This window comes from Netta rufina (assembly GCF_964035555.1).
Source record: "Netta rufina genome assembly, chromosome: 2".
NCBI classification, from domain to species: Eukaryota; Metazoa; Chordata; class Aves; order Anseriformes; family Anatidae; genus Netta; species Netta rufina.
In genome coordinates, this window is record NC_140124.1 from 90,742,313 (window position 1) to 90,757,164 (window position 14,852).

Consider the following 14,852-nt stretch of genomic DNA (forward strand, 5'->3'; position numbering starts at 1 on the left):
CAGCGACTCTCTGCTCAGCCTGATGTGTAGCTAAAGCGCTAGTGACTGTTCTCCAAGGCTTCAATAAATTTTTTAGCAGACTTAATATCATTAATAACATCACCAAACAATTTATCTCCAAATTTACGCCACTCTGTTTGTTCAAAAAACTGTATCAGGATTTGTAAAACAACCCTGCGCTACTGCATATGCTAATAACCCTGGCAAATCTTTTTCTACAATCTATATCTAAAATACTCCGCTTTTCTAAAAAGCATCTGAGCAAATTATACGCCGCTTGTTTTTCATACCTTTATATATACAGTTACAGCCTTTCCAAAGACCTCGGCGGCGCTTTTCCGGCGGGACCCTTTATAGGCTCATCCCGAGTGCGGGGACTCCCTTCCACCTTCTGAGCTGCGGGTGCGGGGACTCCTGTCCCTTTCACCTTTCAGACCTTGGCGACGCGTGACCGTCGGGATCCTCTCCCGGGTGCGGGGACTCCACGTCCCTTTCACCTTCCCGACGCGGGTGCGGGGATTCTTGTCCCTTCCACCTCCTGGGCTGCGTTGCAGGACCAGTTCCTCCCTTATTCCGTCGAACACGTGGCCCAGGATCACTGCCAGCAGTGTCCAAATCCCGTTCAGACTGGTCCCTGCTCGGGCGCCAATTTGTTGTCGACGGAAGGAAGACACAGACGCTCAATATGAGTGAACAATGAACTTCAACTTTAATGGATAGCTCAGTCGCCTTTTATCTAGTTTGAACATAATCAACTCATACATATTGCAAAAACTAAGCTCAGGATTGGCTAACATTTCCCGCTCTTTTCAGGTAGTTCCTCCTTCTTTTAGCCACCGTCCCGCCTTAGGGACTGTCCCCATCGCTCAAGGGCATCGTGTCCTTGAGCCTGATTGGCTCTCAGCCAGCTGTGTACGTGCCAGACTCATGTGAGTTGAGTACGGTACTTCACTAGCCCATTGCCTCTTAACTGCCCAACATCCACGTGTCCTATTTCACTTAACCATTCCTCCACAACTCAGCTCCTGAGGAACCTGCATGCTAAGTTCACCTTTACTAAATTCCTCACCCTTGCCTGCCTTCTTTTTCTTCAAAGAGGTTGAAGTCCACTTAAATCTCAAGCAACCCATTAATGCCTTCCTGAGTAAATTCAGGAAGAAAGACAGCAGTGTGCTGCAGAACTCCAAGCAGAGCTGAGAAGGAAACCATATCACAGGAAATAAGACAAATACTGCTCAGAAGAAGAAAAAGGAAAAAAAGACGGTCACAATGAATCACTGAACAACTGATGCTCAGGAAAAAGAAAGCTTAGAAGTATTCATAGCATTTTGTGTTGGCTTTGCAGCTGTTTTAGATTCAAGTCCCAGACTAGCAAAGCAAAAACGCACAAGCGAGCAAAAACTTCCACCAAATCCATGGGACCTCTTGCATACTTGTAGTCAGGCACATTTAGAGTGTCTTGGAAATGGGAACTCACTACAGGCAGGAACAGAAAGTAAGTGTAGCTAAATCAGCTACATGACATATAAAATAAGAAGTGACACATGATATACACCTGTTATTTAATTTTATAGACTGTACAACATTACCATTTTACAGTGGTAGAAAACAAGGGATACAATCTTTCATTAGAATGTTATTTTAATAGAGGAGCATGCTTCAGTCTCACAAATTTTGAAATCATTTGAAATTCACCTTAGTAAGCTTTCTTTAAAAAAGTATTTCAAAACTCGCTGATAGTTTAATATTCATAAATGCATCAGAAATAAACTTATACTTACAAGTGTCTGAACTGAATTCGTAATCAAGTTGAGTCACATGCTATTTAACTGGACGCACTATTCACACACATTTGTATTCCCCTGTAAATTAGCACCATCAGACAACACAGGGTGTGTCACAAAGGTAAAGATTATGACAGGGTTTTCTTTATTTTAGAACAGCAGTACTAGATGCAAAAATCCCTTCAATGAGCAACGGAGATAACGAACATCCTAACAGCACAGCAGCCATCACCAAGTATCTGCTTGCAAAACTCAAAAGAAGCCCGTGAAGGTCAATCATACAAGTGCCATATGTAAAGATTATAGTTAAATACAAGAACAGAAATATCAAACATCAGGCTTCATGCACGGTGAAAAACATCAATTTCAACCCTCCCCCTAGTGACAACTGCTCCACCTTTTAAATAAGCATGAAGTTATCAAAGAGCTGTGAGCTCTCCCTCTGCATACAATAGAAGTTAAAGGAAACAGCAGCCTGAATAACACCAAGCAGCTGCATTAACAGGAAACAGCTCAGGTAAAACCACCCATGGACAATTGCTTTTCAACAAGCAGATACCTCCTATCCAAAAACTTAAACTCTCCTTAAAAAGTATCACTAGATATTAAAACACACTAGTATGCTTCCACAACCTTTACTGATCTGTCATTCTGCTTTCATAAAACTAACTGCATCATTAGGTATCAAAAGCACTGAAAAGGGAGATCTCACAAAAACCAAATGGAAACAGGAATTACTTTGTCATTTGGGGTACGCTACCCGTGACGTAACTCATTTTGAAAATCAATCACAAGTTCAGGATGAACAAAAGTATCTGCACTCTTCAGTGTACCTTTTCATTTTCTTGCTTTAGCACAACCATGTTGCCAACACTGCACTTAGCATCTTTGAGTGTTTCAATGTTCCAGTGCCCTGCTGTGTTCCACAGACACAGGAGTATGTAGGCATTCTCTTTTGCAACAAAACTAGGAGACTAGCCAACCGTGGAAAACATGTTCTGGCTTCAACTGTTCTTATTAATCCTGAATGTGGTTAAAGGTCCACTTAATAGAAGGATGAAAAACGCAATGAACATAAAAGTGGGTTGTTCACAGTTACGTAGGATTTTCAGAGACCCATGCTTGCCACTCTTTATACTTTCTCCTTTGAAAACTGAATTTTAATTTTTTAGTTTCATGCCTTCCTATAATCATTCCTGTGGACGTTGCTAATGTCAAAGTAATTATACAACTATTCTACTATGCTTGCTCTGCAATCTTTTTTTTTTTTTTAAATGCAAAAATAAAATATTTTTGTTTTTCTAATATTACCCTTAGAACTTCTTTTTGCTAGCAGCAGGCAGATGACAAGGATGTAAGATATTGGAAGCAGAGTCACCTTAACATATTGCAAACTGCCAGTTTTTACATATCTAACAAATCAGTATTTCCTGAAAAAACACTACATAAGAACATTTGAGTTTCTTAATCACAGTAATCAATTTACCTTCCCCTTAACTGTTCTCTAGATGATCTCTTATTTCCCTGGAATGCCTTCCTGTAGTTACTGTAACAAACACTAAGCTTCATTTTGTTTCCAATGGCAATGAAAATGTGCCTTTTTTTTTTTTTTCTGTCAGCAGTACACATTCTACAAGCACACAAATATAAGAACACCATTATTATTTTTTTTTTTACATACACATTAAGTACACTTTTTCTATGTAGAATATCTGAAGGTTGTCATTAGTAACTTTTCCTTCCTCTACAAATTCCACAAAGCATCATCTGTAGCACTTTCAACATTCCACACCAGCAGATAAGGAAAGAAATCTTCCCTTAGTTTTCACTGCAGAACAGCAGAGAAGGTGGTTGGTCAAATAGATTTATTAACAAAAGAAAGATTGTTACTTACACTGTACTGCATACGATGCCAGGACAACAGCAGAATTAAGGGGGCATGACAACCTGGAAAGGGGGAAAATATTTTCATTTAGACAAACAGTATAAATGCAAACATTAACTATGTCTTTGTAATTAGTTCTATAGATAAGGTCTTGTTTATCTTCAGAGGGTGTCCAATTTTTTTCTTACACAGATCGACTGTCAAAGCAAAGTAAGACTGAACATCACAGGCTAGCTGGGTAACGCTAGATGAGTATTCTGGAAACAAAAGAAGGGATTTTTATAGGTCTCTGGACATTATTTTAATAGCTACAGTCTGGTATATTTGGAACTAGACACAAACACTAAAATTGGCAAAATGCTAATTTTATATGTATACATGGCAAGCTCTTATATATTATCCAAAAGTGACTCCGTAACCTACTATGAAATCCTAAATTGTCTTTAGGATTGCAGATAAGGAAAGAGAAGGTGTTTGTTTGTTTAATGTACAAACATACAGGAATCACAGGCAAAACAACCACTGGGTGTATGTTCACTCTATCAGGAAGATACCCCGTGACCATGAGAAACAGTAAGAAATAGTAGTATGAGCAGCCCTTTGCTATTCCCTTCCTGTTACTGCAGCAGACAGCAGGCCCCTCGTGTTTAGAATACTGTCTAGCACACCATGCTTTGCAGAAAGAGGGCGTCTCAAGCAGACGTTGTGTGTGCTGGAACACCATCTCCTACACCTCATTCACAACAGACTCCTCAACTGTTCTTAATAATTGAGCTATGCAAAAATTTGCAGTGTTTCCAAGCAACTGATTTTTTAGAAAGCAGTATTTCATGACGTACATTTTTATAGCAATAATAGACACCATCAGAAAAAGGCTTGTTTTATTGGTTTTGATTTTCAACAGGATTACGGAGAAGTTGAAAATTGTTATTACCTTCCTTCCACAATGTCTGTCTTCAGTTGTAAGAAGAATAAGTGCCTAGGAAATAGTTTTTGGGAAAAGAGAAAGATTTAATTTTCATATATAAAAGGTATGGTTTAAATGTTTCCAAGTATTAATTTTATTTTATTATGGGGGTAGGTTTCCTTGCAAATTATACAAACAGATTAATAAAGCTTAGCGGCATTTACAAATACGTCATCACACACCCACTCTCTTCTCACAACAGTTTTGAAAGATCTTTGACAGTCGTTACCACAGCACCAGGACCACAGTATTAATGGCATAATGAACACTACGAAATATAAACAATTACAGAACCAGTCTCCCTTTCTCACAGGAGCATCCAACTTGGATGTAAGTTCTTTAAAAAAACAAATAAATCCGCGATAGTCTATCTTGGGACTATTTTTAATGATCAAGGGAGGGAGGATGAGACATTCCTCAAGCAGCATATGCTGACAAAAACTCTTAAACAACCCTCCAAGAGCAGTTTAGTCTTTCTCATATTAGGGTGTTTGACAAAATTACTTGATGGCAGTATGGAGTGCTGGGAGTGAAGAATCACACAGAGCAGGCCTTTGAATAATTTTAGTTTGCAACTAACAGCTTACAGCCGCATGATTAACAAAAACCAAAACAGGTCAATACTTCATTTCTCTGTAAGAAAACCTTTTAAAATGCTGTACTATTTATATTCTCGAGGCACTGAAATTAGCTATTAAAATTTAGGCAAACCATGAAAATGTTACAAAAATGCCAGATGAGTGGGAGCCTGTGAATTCTAAATTCTAAATCCTGTGCACTGAACAAAACAAGTATTTCAAGCCTTTTGGCACATTAATTGAAAATTACTTCTAATTCACGTACCCCACCACTCCCAAAACTCAGATTAAAAAAGAAAACGCTGAAGGTCTGCTATAAACTGAACCATTATGTATCTTTGTATGCTACAAGTAATGGGCGAACTAGAAAATAAGAACTGTTATCTGCTCTTCCTGAAACAAAATAAACAACGCCCTCTCACACCCTTGGATTTAAATCTACCAAGTGTGTTCAGAACTGACTCAGCGCTAATACAAAAAAAATATTAACAGACTTCAGGCATGCAGACAGCTTAATCACTGAACTTCCCCATTTTTTAATCATTGCATCTGGTTAATTAAGGGATCAGAAGAGGATGAAAACAATATGCAGCAATAAAGAGTTCAAAAAGGAACCCAATGTGCAAATAAAACAACTGACATCTCTGTAACTGGCTTATACTTCTGCCTGTATTTTGGAATTGCGGGCTGCCTGTAGCAGAAACCATTCATTACAATCATCACATGAAGTTGCTAATTCAAAACACATTTAATACAAAGAATTATACGAGGTTATATTACATAATAAACTGTTAGTTTGCCAGACCATGGAGGTGGAAGGGAAAGCTTTACACATACTTAGTTTATGGAAGCAAACATCAAACAGAAGTTACCTGGTTTGTTCTTGCTGAAGTGTGTTAGGATCAGGTATAAAAAACCTTACGCGAAAACGAAGGGTGCAGGGAAAACCTCCTAAAATATTTCAGAAGACCAAATCAATTTTCTCTTTAAAAAAAAAAAAAAAAGATATACCCAAGGTTCCTATGTCTAGATTTACAGAAAAGATATATGAATAACCACATAAAAATCTCCTGTGTTTTTCTTGTGGTTTACTTTGAGAGAAGTCTTTCCTGATTCCCCACACCAACTATGAAAAGAAAATATTCTTCAGGATTATGATGCTTTCGTTTAAAGTACTTAGTACATGCTACTTTACATAAAAAGAACTATTTAGCTATCTTTGCTGCTTTGATCTAATAGCTATTAGAAAAGGAAAAAGCAGCAAACATATATGAAGAGTCTCAACCAGGATAATTCTATCTTAATAACAGAAATATAAAATAACAGAAGCTCACCCTGTTAACTTCATGTGTTTTTATTTGAATTTCTACACAATCTCCAGAATACGGTAGAAAGAAAAGAGCTTAAGAGCTGGAAAACAGCTCAAGTTTTCCAGCACAAACTGGGACAGTGTCCTACTACTCCATGTTTTCTAGGCTGCTGTCTGGCCTGTCCTTAAGCTCTCCTTCCTCTTGGTAAGCATTCTGTACTACCTAAAACTGTTTATAAATGAAACATACTAGAGCAATGCATGCATTTGGAAGCACTTTTTTTGTTGTTGGTGGTGGTGTGGTTTTGTTTTATTTTTTCTTTTTTGCATAAAATTAATTTTATTTTATTTTATTTTATTTTATTTTATTTTACTTGAAACAATAAATTTGTTACACATCCTTCAACGAAATCCCTCTTTCTCATCTTCCATGTAGGGATGAATTTACTGGCACCAAACTGGCTAGTGCTTTCATAGCCATGATGTCCAACTGTGCTCAGAAGTGAGGTATAGACACTGACACAGCACAGTTAGTGATCTGTCACGTCCCAATAACTCAGAGAGCAGTAAGAGATGCAGAAAGTTCTATTGAAAAGACTGACAGAGATGAGACTTGCTCTAAAAGAAAATCTACCATCTGGATGCACTAATTAACAGCAACTTCATTTATTCAATTAATAAGAACATAAAAAAGCTGAACTACACAGCTACAGTCGAGATATAAAAATAGATCTTACCTTTCAACTGTTTCCTAATAGGTTTGTTTGGTTCAAGCCATCGCTGTGAAATGAAAAACTATTAGATAGATTAAAATATTTACAAACAATTGGTGTTTATTTTTATATATGTGTGTATGTATATATATGCACATATATATACACACACATTTATTATTTACTATACTTACAGGTGAATCTACTGATGTTTCATTTTGCTGTAAACCAAAATATTCTTTCTCTGTCACACCCAGCTGGTTATAGGTCATATCCAACAAAATCTGACCAGTGTCTTGTTTCTGAAAGCAAGCAAAGTTCAGAAGTGAAATTCTGCAACACTTACACACCTTAATATACGATTGATTTAAATAAGTTTTATTAAATAAACAAACTCTGCAACACTTACACACTGTAATATACAATTTAAATAAGTTTTATTAAAAAAGTAAACAACTTGTGAATAAAAATACCTGCTAATTCATTGGTTCAAAGTTTCTCGGCAATAGAAGAACTTTAATTGATAGAAGTTTTTGTTTTGTTTTGCTTTGTTTTTTAAGATACTTTCTTTCCAAAATACTTTAGGTACCTGAAATCTCATAATATGAATTGACATGAGCTCAGGTCCTTGAGGTCGGTCCCACAACTGCCTTTTATGCAGACCACCTTTGCTCCATCAGCCCTTAGGAGCAATTCCCTTTCTCTGGAGCTGTACCCTGCAATCCTGGCTTGCAGCCACACGGGGCTGCTGCGGCCCCTGATGTCACCACCAAAGCATCTTTTTCTGTTTCCACATCAGCTTTCAGAAGGGAAAGTTTGTATACACCAGAATAGGGAGAAGAAAAAAAAAAAAAAAAAAAAGTAGGAGAAAGCTGTATTCCAGCCATGGGATCCCGGACTTCATTAGCCTGAATTCCCACTCGCCCTGCTACCGTTATGCCACCCCAGACACCCATCCCGTGGGGTATTCCCACAAGAACTGGTGTAACCGGGAATTCCACGGGACACCCAGATGCACAAGCACAGGGTATTTTCCCTGAAATTACATTAGCATACCTCCGCACCACTGCAGCGTGGCATAGAGATTAACCAGCTTACGTCAAAGCACACCGCTAATCAATGCTGTTAGCACAAATAAACAAACAACACACAAAACCCCTGAACAAAACTGCAACCTTAAAGATGCTAATGTGTACCACAGCTTGCAATGCTGCAATGCATTTTCAGTCTAGTCCTTTATGTACTAAGTTGCTGGGCAGAACGAAACCCAGGACAGTTTGTTTTGCATCCTGTCTATACAAAAGATTATAGACGTAATTTTTTTTTGAATCTTCCTTTTGAATTTTCTGAGTCTTTTTCTTGAAATCAGAAATAAGCTGCACACATGCACAAAAATGACATCAGGGGAAAATTCTTTGGGCTGCAACACAAGCACTTTGTTTAGGAAACCAAAGGGCTTGATGCTTATGCATTCATACATACTTACGCACCACATCTTTGTGGATGGCCCCAGTCTTATTCAGTGTGTGAGTGCTCACTTACGTCAAGAACACAATATTTTATTCATTTCTCTTTGTTTAGACCTTGTTTATTATACAACACTCAAGCTCTGCTCAGAAGACAGATTTATCTGTTTTTTGTTGGTTTGGGCCTTTTTTTTTTTTTTCTTTCCCCTTTTTACACAGGGCACCAAAGCAGTGTAAAAGAGTGCTTTAAATACTAACATATTCCATAGTCTCCCCTTATCTCATAAAAACATGATTCCTATTTAGAAGATTGGAAAGGACCACCAAAAATTCAATCACAAGACACACTTTACTACCTTATTTTGGAGTCCTGAATATTACCTTACACTTACTACTAGAGCTTAGCTACTCACTGCTAGAGCAGAGCTCATGAGCCCCATTGGGATCTGAACGCTCACTATTTCTACACCAGACTCCAGACAAAAGGTAAGGTACCAGGAAAACAACTACTGTCCTCCTATGAGAAGCTGTGCCTAATTTTCTGGAGCAAAGTCCCCTAAGAAGAAACCAATGTAGGCAACGCTTCGCTGTCATGTGTATGAGACTACCTTTTTTCCCTCCAGCAGTCTCCCATCTTGCTTAACTTCTGCAGCAAACAGAGGAAGCCTTGCAATGACTGCAAGTCAAACCAAGTCAGTGACTCTGTGCTGCCATCAAATACAGCTCTGTCCTCGCTTCCTTTTCCCAAGCTGCACATTCCCACTCCTTACTTTCTAATGTCCCATGGGACATTCAAATCCCAGCACTAATCAAAACTATCTTTTTCCTGAAATAGCATACTTAGAGTTAAACCCAGAGTAAAAACTCTGGCATCTAATTCCGTATTCATTTCATCTCTATTCATTTGCCTGTTGGTTTTTTTTTCTTTTCTTTTTCTTTTTGCTTACAAGAAGAACATTAAAAACTATCAAGTGGCACCACATGACACCTGCATAATTCTGCAGCATGACTTCACATGTCTGGAGCATGCTTCCGACACTGAGCAAACTGAGAAATTGATGGTTATTCTGTGACCAAACGCAGTCATTACTTGGTATGACACACACACTTGAATCAAAAGAGTTCAGGAATCTTGGGTTTTGTTACAAGCAGGGCAGAAGACGACTACCGTAGGCAGACTCTACTGCTAATTTTCTCTGTAAACTCAAACACTTCTGATTCCTGTTCCTCACAACACCATTACCTCCTAGTTCCTTTCTCATTTTTAACACTTCTAGTTCTTCAACATGATTCAAACGCCTTCCTCTTCTCTATCCCCACCTTCTCACAGTGGTCTACCTCTTTTCCTGCGCCACACAGGAAATGCTAAGCACACTTTTACTGCTTCCCTTTAGAAGTAAGCTCCCTGTTTCTCTATTCTGAATCCTAAACCCACCTGCTCAGCATTAACAGCAGCTAGTATTAGTTTCCTTTACCTACCTAGCATTCCCTCCTCCTCCTCCTCTCCATTTTCTTTCACAAGCAATCATCAACACCACTTTTCTGTAGCTTCAATCCTAGCTCTCTGGTATCAAAGGCAGAAATTTTCTTCCACAGTGCCTAGATGAAGCACCCACTCCCTAAATCTAAGCCAACTACAAGAAGTCACTTTCAACTGTTAAAACCTTTTCCAGTTTCCAAAATTCCTGCATCTGAAGGTTTTTTCCTGAACAAAGCCTGTATTTACATGGCTTTAGCTTTGTTTTAAGAAACAGATGAATTATTTTGCAGCCTATATATCTAAAAGTAAAGATACCCACGCAGTTCATGCTGCATTATCTTCAGTCTATTTTGCACATTTACAATTTTCAGATCTGGTGTAAAGTGAGGCAGGCTAAGTACGTCACATCACTGCTTCTGAATTTCAACATCCATTCCAATAGATGGTCCAAAGCTGCATAGTACTCTACCTAGTGTCGAGTGCTTTAAAACATAAAACATTTTTACTCCTCTCCTCCATGGGCAGAGGACAAAACAACACGAACACCACTCAGCTGAACTGGATATTAGGACCAAGTTCTTAACCCCATGAATCATTGCAGCAAGTAGTTAAGACATTAATAAAGCTCTTCCTTTCCTACAAGGAGGTAAAAACTTATGCACGTTGTAACAGTACTCAAGTGTGAAACAGCACGAGATCCTGAGATGGTTTCTTGTCTCTGCTCTGAAAGAAGTTTCCATTTATTTAATCTTTCTGACATTCCTTATTCTGCTGTCAAAAGTTTTGCATTAAACACCTCATAACTACATGTTATTCAGTCCATTTAAATCTGTTTTGAAACATATTTCACCTCATGTTGGACAGGTCAAAATTAATATTTAAAGATTATACCTGATACAGTCTGCCTGTGCCACAACATGAATTCCCTAAATACAGCTGGAAATTATTAGCCAACTTCAAATCTCATAGCTTACTAAAAATTCAAGAGAAAGAACCCCTTCATTATTTTTTAACTTCAAGTACTGCCTAGCAGCTTGTATGATCAAAGATTTGCTGTCCTAAGAACTGCATAAACATCATGTAAATGAAGACTTAGCTCTTTGGAGTGGAAGGGTAAATACGCAAATCATCCTTTTCAGCTCGTTACCTTCCATAGAGTAACCTGTACAAAGCAACACCTTCAGAGGACAGTGCAACACACCTCCCTGTTTCCTTTGCAAGAGCTTTGCCTCATTTTCTGGCAATGACAATCTCACAATTAAGCACCTCCTACGCTTTTGCAAATTCAACCTCACTACAGACACGATGCCCACTGTTCCTCATGTGTTGTTTGAGGTCATCCTTTCTTGATTTAGGCCTTTAACACACATCCACCACTAACAGCCTTTGGTCCCTACATGCCTAAGAGCTTGAACAAAGTGCCACACTTTTTTCCAGTGTCCCCAATTATTTCTACACACTGCTAGTTTATTTGCTCTTCTGCTAACAATGCCCTTTCCTCCTGTTGGAATTTATTTACTCACCTGATGCCCTTATTCAGAGCATGCAAGGTTTTGTTTAGCTAAAATAAACTGAACAGCCTGTTCTTTCCTCAGGTCCCGATTTCTGCAGAGCATCCTAGTTGTCCCTTCCATGCCTGCCCAAGCTGAAACTTGCCTTTTTTGTCTGCTTGTGGATCTGCACATGACTTTCCATGGAGGCTGGTTCCAATGCCAAGACTAACACTGCTACCACTTCCTCGACATTGGCTCAAAGCTCCTGCCTGATGCACAGTAGCGCTCACCTTTTTCACAGCCACAACAGAAGTAGTTCGGTCTGGAAACTACCAATGTTTTCCTCCTCTATTGTTTACAACTGAAAACTAAGCTTGAACAAACAAAAAAATAAAGCAGCCCACATTAAATACTTCTCAGGAAAGCTATTACTTTATACCATTGATTTTTTCCCACTGCATTACTCATTTTTCATGGTAACCTGTCTACTACATCATACTCCTATTTCTTTTTGTTTGTTTGTTGGGTTGGGTTGGTTTTTAAATAAGGCCACGAACCTTACTTTTTTGGTTTACTGAAAAAATTTAATAGCGACATGTTAAAGAAATTTGTCAGTCGGTAACTCCACTGGTAATGTCCTTACACAGCTTAACATCTCTCTTTTCAGCAAGGCACTACTGGCACCTCTTGAGCCAACTCCTTGCCCATCCCATAACACTGCTAGATTCCCTACACTACAGCTCAGTATTTTCCTTTATAAAGGTCACACAAAATAAGTTACCTAAGCCCACAGAGCATTGACTCACTGCATTTTCTTTGTCTCAAAAATGATTCTGTTTGTTAAACACATATGAAGTTTGTTGTGCCAGATCTAACTTTGGAAATATCTCCCCTGCACAAATTCTTTCCTTCAGCATTTACTACGAAGTCAGGCACCCTGAAGGGATCAGACTAACAAGCCTGCAGTAGGTCAGATCACTTTCTCACTGTCCTCAGAGTCATCAAGTTTCATACTGTCTTATTGTTTTCCAGACACGGAGTAGCCTGCTCTTCTTCAACATAAAACTAAATATTTGTTGCTAGCCTGAAATTTCATACAGTAACTCTTTCAATATGCAGGGATGCAGATTAGCACCAACCTCTCTTGTGTTACCAAACAATGGAAGTAGGAAAAGTTAGTGATGAAGATGCTACACATCTGTATTGTTGCAGTTTAGTATGAGCGGCTTAAAATTTTAATTCACACCCACAGCCAAAAAGAACCTTTAAGAGAACCTCTGCTCATTATTTTAAACATATCAATACCAATTGTTGGTGATAACTGTAACAGTCGTGTTCCTTCTCAAAATACTAAAAGGAGGAACTTGATTGGGATGGTACAGAAAAAAACACCAATCCTTACTGTTTGAATTTCAAGTCATACAACTTCTAGTTATTACCACCAAATCATGGTATTTCTAGAAGAAAACCCTATTTCTAGAAGGAAGCCAAATACCTTAAAAGCAAAAATCACAGGCACTAAAAACATAAGCATCAACTGTGCTTCAGAAAGATAATACAACACACAGATTATTCGACACTATGTTTCAGCCTTTCCCAAAAGTCAGTTTGCTGGAAATTTAGACGCATAGCTCCCAAGTAGTAATTCCTGGTAAATGAGTCAAAGTAGAGCAATAATGGAAAATTCCTGTATGTTTACACCAAAAGTTGCAAACAGATCTGCATTATTGCTCAATATATACCTATTTATCACACCCAAACATGGTATGTGAGCACATTCTGTATGTATTAGAATGACAAATAACGTTTTCCTCATGTGAAGACAGTCATAAGTTCAGAGACAAATGAATTAACCTTATCACAAAATTCAAACACATGGCATTTATTTGAAAGCTTCAAGAAAACTTGAATATAATCAAATACAACATTCCATGTGAAGTGCAGTCAAGCTTTGGTCTCAAATATTTCCAAATTTTAATTTACATGCACCTTCTATTCTTTGGGTGGACTTTGGACGTGTTCCATCTAAATACTGGAACACATGATGGAGGAAAGACAAGACAGGCCATTTCAGTCTGGCAAAATTAACATACAACTTCTCTTTGGAATGCAAGCCAAGAAGCAAAATGTGTCTAAGTTCAGTGTGAACTTTCTTGATAAAGATGACCTAAGAACAGTACATACCACAAGTTATATTAACTTTTTGTGATACCATCAATATAACTTTCTCATTCACCACGTATAAGCTCCTTCAAATAAAAACAATGAACAACAAAGGCTATCATTCCACTACTGTGCCAAAGCCAAAATATAATAGAAAAAAAATGTTTCTCTTGAAATTATATCTTCCTTTTCAGCTTTCCAAGCTACCAACATTCTTTAGTATAAGAGCTTAATTAGAACAAACTCAAAGAAATCAAATTAAGCAACTATCTTGAGGTTTCTCAGTAATCAAAGTCCCTCAGGTTATTTCCACAAGGAAAAAACATCTTCGTCCTTCCACTGCCCCATTTTAGAATGGCTGGATTTTGTTCACATAGTTACAGGTACAACCATTTGGAAAAGTCCCATGTAGCAGAATGATAGAGACACCTATAGCTACGATTTGGAAAGTTTTCTAAGTCCATGCAGTTTACCAACAAAGATTGAGGAAATTCAACTCTGGGGGGCTCAATAAACATCCAGTTGCTACAGAACAAAGAAAAAAAGTCAGCTCTCTGTTCTCCCTGTTCTCCAGAATGTTCAATATTTGGTGGTACCATGAGTATCAAGACATTAACTTCCCTACTAGTTCAAAATTTCAAAATACATAAATTCTTATTTTCAGTGTGTGAATAGGTTGACAGCTTAGACTATTAAATTTAATACAAAGGTGATAAATTCAAATTCACTTCAAATTCATTAGTCTTAGGCATTTGTTCAGTGCCAGCAAGACATTAGAAATTACAACCTCAAGATACCTATTTGCTTAAACTCAAAGCAAGTTTCTCTTGAGTTACTTCTTACCCTTGATTTTTTTTTTTTGATGTTTATTCTTCTCTGTAATATTTATATGCCTTTGAAAGAAATCCTCTTGCAGGAAGAATTCTGTGTTCAGATAACTGCTACGTGACAAAACAACATTCAATATTTTTCAGTTTGTTGTCACTAGAATTGGAGGAGTCTTTAATTCCACTT

The 14,852-nt window shown here is 37.9% G+C and overlaps 1 protein-coding gene across 1 annotated transcript in view; it reads right to left on the reverse strand.

The window, feature by feature from the left end:
• PTPN3 (protein tyrosine phosphatase non-receptor type 3) overlaps positions 1-14,852 on the reverse strand; it is a 122,353-nt gene that overhangs the window by 75,485 nt on the left and 32,016 nt on the right. The window contains exons 3-7 of the mRNA XM_084306877.1: positions 7,431-7,538; positions 7,261-7,303; positions 6,087-6,165; positions 4,604-4,648; positions 3,679-3,731 (exon numbers count right to left, since the gene is read on the reverse strand). Of these exons, the coding sequence (XP_084163003.1) occupies positions 3,679-3,731; positions 4,604-4,648; positions 6,087-6,165; positions 7,261-7,303; positions 7,431-7,538 (328 nt within the window). The remainder of the gene's footprint in view (positions 1-3,678; positions 3,732-4,603; positions 4,649-6,086; positions 6,166-7,260; positions 7,304-7,430; positions 7,539-14,852) is intronic.